General features: G+C 46.6%; 1 protein-coding gene across 1 annotated transcript in view; it reads left to right on the top strand.

Moving 5' to 3' along the window:
* The first annotated feature begins 446 nt into the window (after positions 1 to 446).
* Positions 447 to 16,808, top strand: part of NEGR1 (neuronal growth regulator 1) — a 296,169-nt gene continuing 279,807 nt past the window's right edge. The window contains exon 1 of the mRNA XM_052801771.1: positions 447 to 890. Within this exon, the coding sequence (XP_052657731.1) occupies positions 586 to 890 (305 nt within the window). The 5' untranslated portion in view covers positions 447 to 585. The remainder of the gene's footprint in view (positions 891 to 16,808) is intronic.

Below are 16,808 nucleotides of genomic sequence, written 5' to 3'. Positions count from 1 at the left end.
AGTGGCCGACCTTACGTTCCAGAAAGGACGGGATCGTTTCTCTGGAAATTCTAGCAGCTCCCGAGGGAGGAGGAAGCCTCACCGTGGAGCTGTTGGTGCGATTTCCAGCACTGCTGCCTTAAGGCCCTGTTTGACTCGCTGGCTTTTGGCAAAGTGGTCCATTTTTATTAAACCTTAGGGGGAGAGCGCGGTACCGAGGAGCGATTTCTGACGAGATGTGGCACACCGCGCTAGGCCCGCGGCGGGGACGGGGACGGTTCTGCCGGTGCCGGACGGCCCTGCGCGCCCCGCGGGCGGCGGCGGGGGGGGGGGGGGGTGTGTGTTCTGCCAGCCGGGATGCTGCCGAGGGGCGGGGACGGCGGAGCGGGAAGCCCGGGAGCAGCGGCGGGGGAGGGCTGGGAAACGGGAGACCGGCCCCGCGGAGCGGCGGGGAGGGCGGCGCGCATCCCTCCGCCGCCGGGACGGTTGCCAGGGCGACGGCTGCGTGGCAACGGGCTGGCAGCGGGGGCCGCCCGCCGCCGCCGCCGAGCCGCCGCCGAGCCGCCGCCGCGGCGCGCAGAGCGGGCGCGCTGCCCTCCTCGCTAGATGCTGCGGCGGCCGCCCGGGAGCAGCCACGCTCCGCGGACGGGCAGCGGCCGAGGGTACCAGGCGGGAGCCGGCGTTAACGGGGAAAACGCTCGGCCGCCGCCGGGCCCAGGAGCAGCGAGGAGCGGCGCGGAGATGGTACCGCTGGTGCGGAGCGCCGGGGGCTCCCACCAGTGGCTGGCGATCGTCTTCCTCGGCCTTTGCTGGCTCCTGGCACCCGGGAGACTCGCCGCTCCGGGTGGAGATTTCCCCGGGGCCACCGTGGACAATCTGGTGGTCAGGAAGGGGGACACGGCGGTGCTTAGGTAGGAGGCGATGGCGGCCGCGGTGGAGGGGGGGGAAGGTTTAGGGGTGCACGGAGCGGACCCCCCCGCCGCCGCCGCCCCGAGAGCGGTCGGGGCGGCGGTGGCGGCTCGGAGATGCCCCGGCGGTGCGGTGAAGTTGTTGCCGACAGCCCCCGGTACCCTGCATCCCCGGAGCTGGAGCGGTCCGTTGGGGTCCCGCTGGGTGGTGGGAAAGTCGTTTCCCGGTTTTAACTCTTTTTTTTTGTTTGTTTTTTTTTGTTTAGTAAAGGACGGTCCGGTGATGGAAAGTTTGCAAATGGGCTGCTGGGTTGAAATGATGCGGTTTGGGTTGCTGGCATCGGGGGCTTTGGGTTCTGCAGCCCGAGCATCGCTGGCAGGGGACTGCTGGGCTGGAACGGGGTGCTGAGGATTACGCCCTGTCAGAAGTATTCGCCTTGTTATTTATTTATTTATTTCTCCTTCTATATTTTCGTATTTCTCAATGGTTACCGTGGAAAGCTAGCTTTTTACGCTATTAGGAGATTCCACGCTTGCCGTAGCTCTGTTACGGCTTTTCCTGAGGATCCTTGCTCTCCCTGTGCTTACGGTATCTCCCTTCAGTCCAGTTGACTGGAGCAGAATTTGTTTACCAGCAGTCGTACACCGTGCTTAATCTACTTGACTCCTTTCTGATTTGTGTTTGTTAATCCTCTGGCTCGATTAGATTATTTTTTTTCCCCGATTCTAACTTTTTATTCATGCGTTGTACTTTTGTCATGATCTTGCTGTACTTCAAGAAAAATACGTTTCCTCCTTATCTGGAATGCGATTGCGGTGGGTTGAACCTCCTTGGTTGTGATAAATCTCCAATTCAATTGGCAGTAGTTTTAAGCTATGAAGTATCTGGCTATATTATTTTTTGTTGGGGTGTCACTCACTTAGGTCTCCAGATTACAAAGTATTTTAGCCACATGCATTTTTAATTATCCTACAATCTGCTGTAAAATACTGCATGAGGTATCTTCAGCAGGAATTTGGAATCATTTCGAGCAAGTCAGCCTGCTTCTGGTGTAGTAGCTACTGAAAATACAGTAGATGTCTATGTAGGGCAGCTGACAAGTAGTTTTTATGTGTACCCCAATTATACTCTGTATTTTGAGCTGTCCTAAGGTCCTCGTGCTTTCTGTTTGCAGATTTGGAGAATCAAAGGCAATTTAAAAAAAAAAAAAAAGTCTATTTTATTTGTACTGTTTCAGACTTAAAGGTTGCAGAGAAGGTAACTTGGTGAGTTTGCGGGCAGTTAAGACAGATACTCAGCCAGTACTAAACGTTATTAGGACGTAAACAAAAATATGTTTAGAACTACCTTATTAAAACATTGTGGAATTACTCTAAAGTTTACCTCCTGGTGGGTTTCAGCTGGCATACGTTCAGTTTCCTAGGCCTAAGATTGTGTTTGAAACTCAGTGTCTGTGCAGCTGGATAGGTTACATAAATGAAATGAGAGCTTTAAGATTAAAACAATACTTTTATCTCACAGGGGAGGGAGAGTATCTGTTTTGTAAAGAGATGCTGCTAAAGGAAGCATTAACAGCGCTACTGAACTCTGGAACAAAGCAATTAGATGGTGAAATAACATGCGTTACATCTGTTTTTTCATTCTTCTTGCTCTATGATTAACTTCTTTCATTTCATGTGCCTTTTGTAGGCTTTCTTTCAAATCAGAGTTTATTTTGTTTTCGGCTGGTATTGCAACTTGAAAGGGGAAATGTAGGATCACTATGAAAGAAAACACTTTCAAAAGAGTATGCAGAAGATGGGTAGAGCTGTTTATCTTGAGTCTCGCTGCACATCGTCACTGCTCCTCCTGAATTTTTCTTCACTGGGTATTTGTAACATAAGTATATTTCACTATACATTAAAATAATGGCTATTGGTATCCGAAGTATCGGAAGCTGGCTATTTATTTAAATACAAATTCCAGTCAGCTGGATAAAGCAATTTGGGCGTTAGTAAAGCAGTTTTTTTCCTTCCAGCTGTGTATCCGTCTGAATTTAGCTCTTCTCAGTTACTGTACATTGCAGCACCCAAAGTTGGCTGTGTGCTGTAGTTCCCAGCCTCTTACGGCAAGATGGCCATCGGCTCCCTTCTGCTGGCACGTGTTGATTCACCTTTCAGCACCAGGCTTCTCCAGTTTTGTCTGTTCTCCGGCAAGGAGGGCTTCAAAAGTTACCTCCTTGCTTTGCTACAAAGACAGCACCGTGCCGAAAGCATCTAGCGTTCCTTGTTTTAATAATTAATGCTAGAATATGGGAGTAATTTTCATGGCTTTGAGTCAGCATTTTCTTGGCTGCAAGAAGACGAGGGTGATTTATGTGATGCGCGTTTGGGTGGAGGCATCCCCTAATGAGAGGGCGTCGCGGGCGCTGCGGGAGCGCTCGCTCGGCACACACCCTGCGCCGGCTCCCAGGGCTGCGGTGACGCTGCCCAGGGCTCTTCCTCAGCTGTGCAGCCCCGTTATGTATCGACCCACGTTTTGAGGTCTGCCAGGAGTGTGAATAAACGGGGTTACCTGTGTTGAACTGAGGATAAACTTTTACTTGCAAGTCTCATTTTGAGCTAAAGTATTCGGGAAGAAAGCACGTAGCCTCTTTCATTGAATAAGGTGGCAGACTGAGCGAGCCAAGTTCCGGTCTCAGTTCTCACATTAAGTTTTCATTGTCTTTAGTAAAGATGAGGAATAAAGCCTCCTTTAACTGCTGAGGTTTTCCAGTAAAAGCCTCTAAGTGTTAACACAAAGTAAAATAAGTAGTACAGCTCCCTCATTTTAAAATAGTTAATTCACATGAAAGTGTAGTTAATCCATTTAGCGTCAAACGCGTGCAGTGTTTTTCTAGTGCTGTAGAAGCAAAGCTGCGAGCATCACTCCCTGCCCGGTGCTCTTGCTTGGCGGGGCCCCCCCGAAGCCCCTCGCTCTCACTGCACAGTGCAGGGTGGGCACACTCCCCGTCCTCGCCGCCTGGACCACTGCGGGGCTGTGCCACGCTTCCCTGCTGCCCGGGCAGCGCTGGGATGCTCCTGGTTGTCCCACGGCCTCCCTGGCCAGCGCTCCCCAGCACTGGCAGAGGGCATGGCACCCTGTGCTTCGCACCTCCGGAGGGACCAGGCGAACAGACGGTTTTGTAAGAATGTCACTTAGCACCTGTTTTGGTACGGAAAGCATCTTAGCAATTCTTTTTTAAAGAAAATATCTCGGTTGCCAAGGTGTTCTTTCTGAGGATGAGTTATTTCTGTAGTCTCGATAATTAAAACCATGTACCTTTTGTTTGTTTTCAATCAGTGATTGATCCGTGCAGTCCCAACGCTATTTGTGTCACTGTTTATTGAAGTTACAAGAAATTATATCAGTAATGCGTTGTTTTGTATGGCAAAATAATTTTGGGAAGCCACTTATTTTCAGAAGTATAATTCTGACCTGCATCTTTTCTATGTTCTTCCCAGTCAACCATTCAAGATTGAATGAGAATGCCCAAGGAAGGAGAGAGCGAGTTATAAAAACGTTATTTTACTGGAAGAATAAATTGCTACATCGTAAACTGCTAGAAATACAGGAAACAGTCTGTATTTTCAGAACTGGATTTCTCTAGTGACCCTTTTCAAGACCTCCTATAAGGAGAGGGATCACCGTAGGTTTGCAGCGTATCCGTAACGCTGACAGCAGAAGCGGCAGTTTTGGAACAGGAGCGTTTTAAGAGAGGTGACAAATGCAGAGCAATTTGCTCAGAGCAGGCACGGGTAACCTATTCTGTTTCCCCCACTGTCCCGTGAGCAGTCCTGGTGCTTGAGGGTTGGGTGCTCAGGGAGTCGAAGGCCACCTCCACCGGGGTGGGGGCTGCTCCGTCCCCTTCCCGCTGGCCGTGCGCAGGGTGACGCAGGGAGGGCAGCCGGAGAGCTCGCCGCTGGGATTGCAGCAAGAGGCGTTTCTGCTTCCGGGAGAAATAAAAGAGAATTTCTCTCTGAGTTTCTGTGCTGATGCTTATCTAGGTTACAGCTGATTTGAGTGTGTGGCCCTCGGCTTTATATATCCAAGAAAACAGGTATATGTTTCTTAACAGTTCCTACATACCTCAGCTGCAATTCGTAAACAAAATCCCCTTAGATATCTAAATGTACAAATCTGAAGATGATCAAAATGGCTTTCTCTAGCAAGCAGGGTTTTTTATCCTGCATTTTATTTTCCTTAAAGCTCATGGATAGTAAAAGCTAGTTTACCTGATGGTACTTCTACATTGTGTAATCACAGTAAATTAAGTTTTAGAAGTTGACACATTTTTAAAAAGAGCAAAAGATTTTTTTACCGCTGTGTGATTATGGGGTAATTTATGAAATACATGTTCTGTAATACGTAGAATAACGTGAATTCTTCGCTGCAAAGACTTAGACCTCAAGCTGGGATCCTTTGGATCAAGGTTCCCAAAGGCTGCCAGTGAAGAGTAGGAGTGGTGGAAGCTGTAAAGCAGATAGCCGGGTCCGGTTGTGATTACAGAGCGGATGTCGGTGCTTGTCAAACCTGGCTGGGAAAACCAGGGATCAGTTCTAGGCCAGCCTTGTTAAGAGGTAGATTGAACTTTATCCACGTGTTTTTGACCACAGTTGTCACTTTTGGCAGTCCCGTGTGAATTTTGTCTGAGGTTTAGGGCAGCCAACAGTCATCTGAGAAGGGTGATTATAGGAGATTTTTTTTTTTTCATCATCAGTAAGGAGGTTTGGGGTTTTTTGGTTTGTTTTCTAAATTTGAAATTCTTTGCATGTAGCCTGGCTGCTTCTCTTTCCACCTCAGAGAGTTTCAGGTCTACATGCTGTCCCCTACCTCGGAGACTTGAGGTAGTCATCAAACTCTTTGTATGAACCAACAGGTAACACAGGATGGGCTGCGGTAAGCAGCCACAGGTGAACGCTGTCTACAAGTATGTTTTACTGGTATGCTTTTACTGGTATTAAAAGCTTTGGGGACGTGGCACACAGCTGATCTGAACCACCATCCATCTCTTTCGGTGGCTGCTTTTAGAGTTACTCAGCTGCTGCTCTTCCATAAGTTTTTCCGCTGGTGGCAGAAGTTGCCATCTGGGGAACGGGAAGAGCAGCTCCTGGTGTCCTCCGTGTCTCTCAGAGTCCTTGTCTGGGAGAGCCGCTGCTTCAGCCCCAAAGGCAGCGAGCGTGACTTCTGCCTCCCCGGAGAGGTACGGGGCTTTTCGACTGTGACACCCCCGGGGTGGCACAGGAGGCATGCAAGGCAGCGCGTCAGAGAAATGCTGTTCCTTGTGCAGCACTGGTGACTCAGTGCTTCACTGTGGCTCCCTTGAGCTTCGCAGAGATCACAGTTCTCACCGTCTATTGAAAACGACTTTCCCAGCTGAGTGTTGTCTTCTTTGCTCCTATTGGAAAATGGGATGCTCCCTGTTCTGCACTGCGGCTCTCCTCTGATGAACATTGATGGTTCAGGGGAGAGATGTCTACTTAACATTATTTTTCTAAACTAGGTCCTTCTAGGGGTACCAAATGCAAGGTCTCTGAAATCAGAGTCTGATATGGGGATGAACTCTGTTTTGGCAGGAGAAGTCTGGCAGCAGCAGCCAAACCTGTGTCTCCTGCTTCTCTGGCTTTCAAAACATGCTGATTTTCAGACCGGACTTTCCCTTTCCTAGTAAAGCACATCAGTGCCCAACCACGGGCGCAGGGGAGTCCTGGCCAAACGAAACCTTGCTGGGACCATATCCAGTTCCTGCTTCTGCTTCCCCTGACTCCAGGCGCTCCAGAATAAAACTACAGCATTATGGTCATCATCATGGATTTTATTTTGTGGGGGCTCCTTGCCAACACTTCTCGAGCTATGAAATCCCATGGATTCCCAGATCAATGGTCCTGAGGAACATCCAGCTGCTCTGGTCAAAATCACTGAAGGTGCCTGTGTGGCTTGAGTGCCTGTGTCACACTGAAGGTCAAGCAGGCTTCAACTCTGAAGCTGTTCAGGTCCTCAGGGATGTAGGTACCTAATTATTATTTAAATTGGGGATTGGGACTTATTGACAGTTTTGCCTTCTCTTCCAAGAAGAACTGCCCTTTATAGCCAATAGTCTTTGCCAAAGGAGCAACAGTGCTCGTGGAAAGCTGATGACACATCTGCCAAATGTTCTCTGTCTGTTGTCATTCGTATTACTGAGAATTGGGCATTTGGAATTGAAGTTTTGCAGTATGAATAGCAGGAGAATATCAAGTGTATATAGCATATTTAAATTTTAAGATACTTTATATATTCTAGCATTACAGTCCTTCTGATGCATGTCCACACACCAGTGGTGGACACAGCTGTGTGCACCCATATATAAATGCAGACATGTCTATGAGAGGGACGGGTGGTGTAATAAATATAAAAAATTTCTTCTTTCCTTTATGATTTTAAAAGGTACATTTCTTGACTTCCATACTCTTTTGGTATTCTTGTGCAGTTCAGGATCATAAATTATTTGACTATGTGAAGCTTTGTTCCTATCTCTCTGAAATGTGACTGTGGTACGTGTAGACATATGTGCACACTTCCCCATAAAATGAAGTTGTTGTTTGGGTAAGACTTTCACATTCCAAATCCCTGCCAATTATTAAACAAGCACATTATGGCGCTTGCCTCTTGTCTGTGCAGTAATAATAAATAAATTCAGAGTAAATTAAAATAATTTATCATTTTAAACGATCATGAATGTTTCAGATGTTATGCAGAGGAACTAACAAAACAAGGAATCAGTAAGGAACGACAAACAGAATTTGTTCCAAAGGGCTGTTCGGTTGAGGAAAAAACAGAGACTTAAATTACTTTCTTCTTGTCATCTTGCGTAAGAGTTGACTGCAGCCGATATCCCAGGGAAACAAGTCTCCGGGGTTCAGGCTGACTCGTTTCACAGGCCAATCAGCGATATGCAGTACTGGCTTGCCACTGTCTCTCCTGGCAGAAATTTGACCCAAGGTTGTGCTTGGAAACTAAAATCTGTGCTGCAGCAGGCTCAAGGAATCAATTTGGAGACGTTTCAGCTCTTTTCGAGACGTGCGGAGATGGGTGGGTACAGTGAAGCTTGCACTCCTCTGATGAAGGCAGGCAGGTCCCAGACGTCGACTGGCATGTCCTGGCTTGGCCAGGCAGGGTTGGGGAGCACTCACGTGCTGGCAGGCTATTGCCCACGTTGTTCCTTCTCCCTGGCGTGGCTTTGGCCCATGCCAACTGCTGATCCTGCACATGTACTGTAGTTTTTTAATACCGCAGGCCATCCTTTCGAAGGATCCTCTCTTGCAGCCCTCCATAATGGAGCCATCACTTTTTGTGGCATGAGAATGAGAAGAGCGGAATAGGTGATGCACAGCATCCTCCCTGCTGCTGAGCCGCTGAGCAACCCACCGCCCCCTTCAGATAGCCCCGGTGCAGCGCGAGGAGCTGCGTGGCCTGGGAATAAACGTGATTTTTTTCAGAACTAGAGGGGTTCAAGCCAGCAGCTGAGTGAAGGCAGGGGCAGGTTAATCCCGCTGGCCACAGCTCTGGATAAATTCAGTGAGATTTTGCAGGTGACAGCAGCGGTAGTGGACTTGCCTGTGATGAGGTAACGCTGCACTAATCGATCAGGTAATTGATCGTATCCATCCGCAGGCTGATGGTACCAGAGCTGCCGGCTCCTTTACGCTGCTTCATCTGTGAGTCAAAATGATCCGCAAAGATAACTTTGAAAGACAAACCTTTGTCTCCCTGTGAGAATGCTGTTCCTCAAGAGCTACATGGGGAGAAATGTTTCTTAAATACGCCCCTGCTAAGGCACTGCCTGTTGGCAGAGGTGGGGGTTTCAGAGTCCTCTTCAGCTCTGGATCTCCTTCAGCCTTTGAGCAGAGATGATCAGTACAAAATCCATGTACTGGCGAGAGCAGAAAGGTCCCACCTGGAAGCAGAGGAAGGAACTCTTCAAATTTGCAAAATTTCCATTTCCCTCGACTCAACCCAGGTGTCAGCTCAAGGTTCATGCTAACTCAGTGACATGCTTCCTTAAGTTTGTAATCATCGCGGCAGTCCCTCCTCTGCCTTTTGTCAGTAGTTGTGCCTCCACCACGCAGTTAGCGTGGTGCGGCCAACCCAAGCCCTCACCGTCGAGCCAGCTCTGGAGCAAAGACCGTGTAGGGGGGCCATGGTGACCCTTTGCTGGGGCTAAATACCTCTGCCGGGCATCTGGGTATTGGCGTGCCATCGCAGCCCGCGTCGCTGGGCTGCTGGGTGCAGGAATGCCATCGCACTGTGTTTGCAGCGTGGTAGAGTACGGCCCGAGCAGACTGCCGCCCTTGGAGCTGGCTGAGGTTGTGGTGCTCTGGTGTTCTGCACAGGCATACCAAATCCCGCTCACCTTTGTCCTACCCCATCGGAAACTATCAGGCTATTTTCTTTTTACTTTTTTCAGATGTTTTTCAACTCGGCAGAAAAAAAATTTCTTCCTCTGACTAGAAGCAGGTTTTTTCCCAACATTACAGCTGCCAGAGACCCCAGAGCAGGCTGGATTCATTAGTGCACCTGCATTTGCATGTAGGTGGATGTGTAAAATAGGCCCAATAAAACGTTCAGCTGTTGCAGTAGTTGTTTCTTGGTACTCTTGCTGTATACGTAACAGCACATGGAGCCAGTAGATGCCTGCAGTAACTCTAGCTGTAGGTCTGGTTTAGTGCAGTGTATTATTTATAACGCCGGTAGAGATTTGGTGGTGACTTACACACAAGAAAAGCCCGCCAGTGGGTTCAACTCCAGTTTTGATTTTTATACCTGCAAAACTGTTGAAAAATATAAGATGAAGTAGAACATGCTTTGTTTTATAACAGAAAAACAGTAAATTTATTTTAAAAGATTTTCCCTTGGCAACGGCAGACAATCTGGTGGTCAGACAGCCAAACAGCTATCATTAGTCATGCATAATTAAAACAAAGAGAGTATCCAACTGTTAGCAGTAACAGTTTTGTCTTGGAAAAAATCTCATTAGCATACAATACTTCTTGCAGAAATCTCCGGTAGTTTTTCTCATGCAAATGTCAATGTAAATGAGGGAAGTTCTATATATTTTTGTATATATGCTGTATTTTTTCTATACTTATATAAATATACAGGAATACGATAACTGTCCAGTTTAGTATAGCATCTGTGATATGCCTGCTAAATTTACATAATGCAGTTCTGTCAAAAGTAGGCAGGAACCTTATTCCCTCTACAAAACATAGGCATACATAATTTACTGTACTGTTGTATGCCTTTGATATTTCACTGCCTTCATGTTAAAAATGTTTTTAAACTGAATGTAATTCACCATCATAAAACAACACTGTAGACTGAAGTCCTCCCTTTCTGACCACCTGGTTTTCACTTGATGCAAATGATTCTGTTAAATTTATTCTGGGTGTGAAGAAGATGATGCAGAAATTTGCGCTTTATTTCCTTGGAAAGGACTGACTGACAGGTTTGTTGTGTTGCACTGCACAACTGTTCAGGCTTGCTTTAGATGCCGTTAAGTACGGAGGAGGTAGGTTTCTTTAGAGCATGGTCCCAGTAAGGAGTTCCAGAGCTTCCTACATCGGTGGCACGGTCCTGCCGTCAGTGGAGAGCCGAGAGGCTCGCAGGCAGGTTAACGGTAGGAACCGGTGGGAAGCAGGCCCAGGTAAGAGTTATAAATAACCAGTTAGAGAAGAAAACAAGGCTTTGAAGCCACGCTCCCGTTTCTTACTAATTGGCGAGGGGAGCATCTGTAAACCGCAGGTCTAGAGGCGCACTGTGGCTTTGCTACCGGCTACAGATTTAGTGTACTTAATTAAGCAAGAATGACACGGAGGACAGTTCTCTCCAAGGAAGCATGATTGAAGAAGGGAAGGGGAAGTTCAAACGAAGCGCTGGTTGATTTAGCGTAGTTAAGGTGCATGTGATTATGCAAAAATAGATGGCGGTTACATCCCGCCTCGCCCCAGCAGCAGAGAGCTGCCAGCTCCTCGGGGAGGCTGGGCTGGGCGCCTGCGGAGGGACCTGCCCTAACCCGCCGTGCAGACCGGCCCTTGCCGGGAGTCCAGGAGCATGCACAGTAGCACGCAGTAGGAAGCTGCGATTCAGTGTATTTATTTTGTTACATTTCTGATACGTGGTGAAAAAGGGTACTTCATCCATCCATCCATCCATCCATCATCCATCCATCATCCATCACTTCATCCATCTGCGTAGTAGCTATTGACTTAGAGGAAAATCATTACTTTTTCTTCAGCACAGTAGCTGAATTTCTGACTAAAATAATATATATAGGCACACATAATGTATTTTTTTATAGACTTAGTGCTGTTTTTTTTTTTTTATATTAAAGCTGTTAATTTTATGTAGAAGTTGTAGAAGAACATTTAAAATAGAACAAACTCCTTACTCTGGCATGCTGGCGTGCCTCCTCAGCAGTACCTTCGGTACCTGCTCTGAAAATGTGCTTCCTTCGGGTTTGGTTGTGGCTGCACGCTGTGTGCGGGAAAGTGATGCTCTTAGCAGCCACAGAGAGCTCCACCAGCTTCTGGGTTATGGTGAGGGTAGATGCCATGTGAAAACAGGAAAGTGTTGCAGAAGACATTGTTTTGTGCTGCTGTGGAACAAAAAATTTGCTGGAGTAAATGAAGCAGTATTTTTCTAAACCATTTCTTCCCCCTTTTTCCCCTCTCTTTCTGCTTGTCCATGCTGGTTGCCTAGAACTTTGTCTTCCACTTGTCTTTCTACCCTGTTGTAAAAAAATGGTCAATGTGCCAGTAGGCTTTCTATGTGGAAAAATAAAGTTCATTGGGATAGCTAAGCTTATTTAAAATCTGAGCAGGTAGTCCGGTACAACCCTTGTGTGAAAACTCCAATAATTTTTTTAGCAGGTTTTAATAAGCTACCAGCTTAAGTGCTGAAATATCTATGAAGAGGTTTTACTTCTATTTTACTGGCTCAGGGTTTTGATAACACCGGTAGAAGTTTGCAGAGACAACATGTCAGAGCACTTCATTCACTCAGGATCAGGAGCAGAGGAACAATATGCACGTGCTTGTTCTCTGCAATTTTTGGTTTGTTTTAGTTCAGGGAAGCTTACTCTCCTCTTTCAAACCAAGAGACCTGTTAGCAGCAGAAGCACTTTCAGGAAGGGTGCACCAGCACAAAGGGTAATTGCTCTGAATCAGCCCGTCCTGCTTCACCATCCCCAGTGCATCTGCAGGTCTGAACTTGGGGCAGCTCCTTCAGCGAGCCAGAAGGAGAGCACCAACCTTCAAAACCAGTGCAGAGCTTTTTCAGCTCTCAGACAGGCTCTGACCAGGACAGGTGGGTACCACTGCTTGCGTACGTGTGGGTGGCTGGGTGGGCACAGGGCGCAGAGTCCCGGGGGCTGCCCAGCGCCGGCGTTTCCAGAGCAAAGGCTGGCATTGCCGCAGAGTGGTGCCCAGGAACCAAAATGCTGCCCTAGGCCCTTGCCTCCTCTGGTCATTTTGGCACGTGTGCCCAAAATTTTAGCCTGCACTCTAGATGTTCATCAGAGGCGCGGTCACTGTTCATGTTGTATGAAGCCATGAAGGGCTCTGATCTGGGGCGTTCAACTGGGCGGCTCTAGTCTCTGCATCTTCTGACGTTTCTTCATGGTCTCCTGCTGGTCTGGAAAGCTCTTTGTAGCTATGAATTACCAGCTGGTGGGCACTCCTCCACTGGAAGGTGAAACCCTGTGTGAAATGTGTAGTGTGTGATAATGAGGCGCGGCGGCAGCGCTGCTGGGAGCAGGGTGCGAGGAGCTGGCTGGGATGCAGCCTTCGGGGGAAATGGTGCTTCCGCGGGCTGGCTTCCTGATACTGAAACGCCAATTTACTAGTTACAATTATCAGAAAGAAGTTTAATGGGGGAGGGTGTAACTGAACGCATTATGTTTGCCCGTTCTTTGTGACTGAGATGCTGCCCACTAGAAATGTTTAACTTGACACAGGAGCTCCAGACATAACCTTAGCTTTCAGTAAATTGTGGTGTCACTTTATTTTAAAATAAAGCTGTAAATGCATGATGGAAAAATGAAAACGTTAAATATTGCAGCCAATACTTCTGGTACATGGTACATTGCAGTCTTGGAATAAACACATTGTGTGTTTGTGACGCAGTTCAAAATGAACTGTATATTATTACTGATGTAATTTAATATCGGATCAGATTCTCTGTATCATGTGTTATAGAAGAGCATGCTGGTCGGAACCTCCCATGATCAGCGGTGGGTGTGAGAGCTGGGGAGGTGCCTGTGCATGGGCAGAGAGCGAGGTCTGTGCTAAGAGCAGTGCTGTGCTCGCTAACAAATAGAAATTGTCGTCACAGCTGTGTACTGCATTTTGGAAGCACGGTACTAGCCTCAGCCCCTTCCCAGTGAAAGACTGGGATGGTTAATGCCTCCACAGTTGCTGCTTCTGCTTTTCTAGCCCTGGACCTGCCAACACTGAGACTCCTCTGAGAGAATATGTGTCCGGGATGCATCTCCTAGGTCTGCAACGCATCACCCAGCCAGTGTCCTGGCTCAGTGTCCTTCACATCAGTGGTACCTGGCTTGTGAAATGGGCTCACAGGTTCTCTGGTGAGGCTTCAGAAAGGTACAGGTGAAGCAGACTGTGAAGTCCAAAATCATGGGCTATGCTCCACTGAAGACTCAGCAAGATGTGGAACTGCTGGTTTTCTCTGAATTGGCTGAATAAAGGTCAAGAACTTCTTCCTGCCAGCAGGTGAGAGAAAGAGAATAACTCCCATGCTGTGACCTATGGGAGCATGAACGAGAACAGCAGAGGTTCGCATGCCTCGGAGGGTGAAGGGATGGATAATTTTCCATATAGCCTTTCTGCCAGTTTCAGGAAAACCAGAACTGAAGACAGCAGAAGTGAGTGATCGCACCGAGCTGCTGGGTTGTCCACCGTGAGGGGACAGCAGGCTGCAGGGCTCTGATGCCTTTGGACTAACAGAGTGCGTGTGGAAGCATTGACGTCTGCCAATGTGATGTTCACCCAATGACCGCTGCAAAAGCTGGAATAGCCTTTTGGTACCCCGTGTTTGGTGTTGGGACTGGTGCTTTGACGCTGAGAGGAAAACGTGGAGTTTAACCAAAGATAAACATTTAAGTAACACAGCTTTCAAAGAGTTTGTTGGTTGTTTTTTTTTTAAATTCTGGAAGTTGCATTGACTCATCTTTGTGTCAGTCCCTCAAATCATGCTTGTGTAAGCATTTCATAATGACTTTTTGGTTTCTCGCATATAAGTGAAGGTAAACTTAAGGAGTAGAAGAAGACTTGCTCTACCAGATTTTTAGATTGACACAACACTTTTAGCTTAATTATAACAGAAATTGGGAAGTGGTCCTAAAAGTGGTTGAACAGTGTCAACACACTTTGAAATAAATTACAGGAGAGGTAGTCCCAGACTTTGAATGCTTAAAGGCTTGAGCAGATTGAATGCAAGTCTCGGTGAAATCCCCAAATAATTTGATATCCTGAGCTGAGGCAATAATAAGTTTCCAAAGGCAGTGAGAAGAATGGATGTCTTGGCAAAAATAAACAGAGAAATAAAAGCACTGTCTTCTGTGTTTGTCTACTGTGTCACAAAATCTGAAAGGCTGAGGTCTTTTCTGCAGGATGAATGAACCCAGCTTTATTGAAAGCATGATTTCAAATAGGTAATTCTATCAGGTCTAAAAGCAATTATTTCAGTTACTCTGTTCCTAACCATCATAATATAGCAGTTTTTAATGAGGGATTTGGATCAGATGAACTAAATTAGTTAAAAAATGAGCGCAACTGCATATGAAGGTCTCAGAAAGGACTTAAATTATTAAATTGACTTATTTTAGGATCTGTGCTTATGAAGTATTGAGTTAGCTTGGTTATGTACTTCGGTGCATGGTGGTATAATATAATATTTACAAAATTACATGCTAATTCATTAAAAGTTGATGTGTTATGTCGTAATTATCTTGAACTTATCATAGGAATTAAATCAGTAAACTGGCAAAATCATGTACTTTTAAATGTGTTATATAGAGAGAAGCGTTGAAGTGTTTCACTGTCTAGCTACTACTTCAGGTCATCTCGATATAAGTTAAATGGTATTGCAACACTTAAGGCACACTTCTAATGATTGAACTCACCAGGCCACTTCTAACTTCCAGTTACACTCCCACTTCAGCAGTGTAATTCTCTTATAATTCTTGTTCAAGACAGTTATTAAGTAAATCTAAAACGAAATATTAAAAATGTCATTGAAATGCTAATGTAAACAGTGAAAAAAAGACTGATTAGTCTGAAGTTTTATTTCGAGTATTAAGGGTCTCTCATAGCGCAGTTTTTGTTTTATGATGTGTAAATAGATTTTTAGGTGCTGTGGGCAGGGATTGTAGGAAGCCACTGTGACCTTCAAAATCTTTTAAGTGTGCTATAACAACGTGTGAAAGCTAACTTGCATACCTCTGCTATAGAAATTACCATTATATTCCTCTCCACAAAGAAAATCCCAACCTTTGCCATTCAAGTTACTTTAATTCTTCAGGATTTTTTCTTTTTGTAAGGCATTTCGGGCTGTAAATTTACATAATGGCTTGAGAAACGTAGCGTACACTGTCCAAATAATCCTGAAAAATTCTTCAGAAGATGTTGGTGTGTTGAATTACACCATGCCCCATTAACTCTGGAAGTCCTTTAGGGCTGTTTCTGGAGAAAGAGGGGCCATGAAGTAAACTGCTGAGTTGACAATTCAACCAGAAATGAGAAGATTACCATTCTGTCCCAACCTATACGAGAATATCACCCTCCAGGATTTTGGGTGCGTCCTAGAAAAAAATGAAAACTTAACCTACTAGTAAGACATTTACCTAGCACTCACCCGGTCTTTCATAGAGAGGGGCTGATTGTTCTTTTTTTATTCATTAACCTCACAGTTAAAGCACTGCCGGGCTGGGGACATGGAGTGAGGGGCTGGAGCGGCTCCGGGTGGGAGGCACCTGGCAGCGCCAGATCCGGCTGCCGCAGGGACCCGCTGCCGGCTCCGCACCAGCAGCGCTTCTCCTGGGTGGGTGTGCGAGTTGGGGCCAGGTCAAACATTGTAGTTGTTTCTGGATAATTACTCAAACATACTCAATTAAATATTTCACATCCTCTGTATAAAGCAATGTTTCAAATTCTTATAGAATCATAGAATGGTTTGGGTTGGAAGGGACCTTAAAGATAATCTCGTTCCAACCCCCCTGCCATGGGCAGGGACACCTTCCACTAGACCAGGTTGCTCAAAGCCCCATCCAACCTGGCCTTGAACACTTCCAGGGATGAGGCATCCACAGCCTCTCTGGGCAACCTGTTCCAGTGCCTTACCACCCTCACAGTGAAGAATACAGAATCGTAGAAAGATCATCTGAAGGACTTTCTGTTATTGGAGAGCTCCATTTGCTTTCTACAGTATTCACGTATGAGACAATTTTGTGTATATATTTACTTTTTTTAAAAAAGTAATGAAATTTGTGTTACTTCAGGGAAGCAATCAAAAAAACGGCTTCAAACTGGCAGCAGTGGTCCAGCTGCTCCTTGCCCCACAATCAAGATTGGATTGCAACTTCTGCTTTTGACAGAACTTTGATTCTCTGCCTGGCAGATGAAAAGAAGGGCACATCTATCTGAAAAGAATATTTACCAATAAATAATCGATACACCGGGCATATTAAGTACACTGGAAGGAGTAAGTCCCCAATGCTGTGAAAGAGAACGGGCTTCTGATGACCGAGTAGCCTGTAGCTGCAATGGCAGGGCGCTGGGTTAGTCCTTCCCTCCTCTTCTGCAGGTCCGTCACCAAGCCTTGCACCACTCCAGCCCTGCGGGTCC

This window comes from Harpia harpyja, chromosome 11, assembly GCF_026419915.1.
Source record: "Harpia harpyja isolate bHarHar1 chromosome 11, bHarHar1 primary haplotype, whole genome shotgun sequence".
Classification (NCBI taxonomy): Eukaryota; Metazoa; Chordata; class Aves; order Accipitriformes; family Accipitridae; genus Harpia; species Harpia harpyja.
Note: the sequence above shows the minus strand (reverse complement) of the source record. Positions and strands in the feature narration are given on the sequence as shown.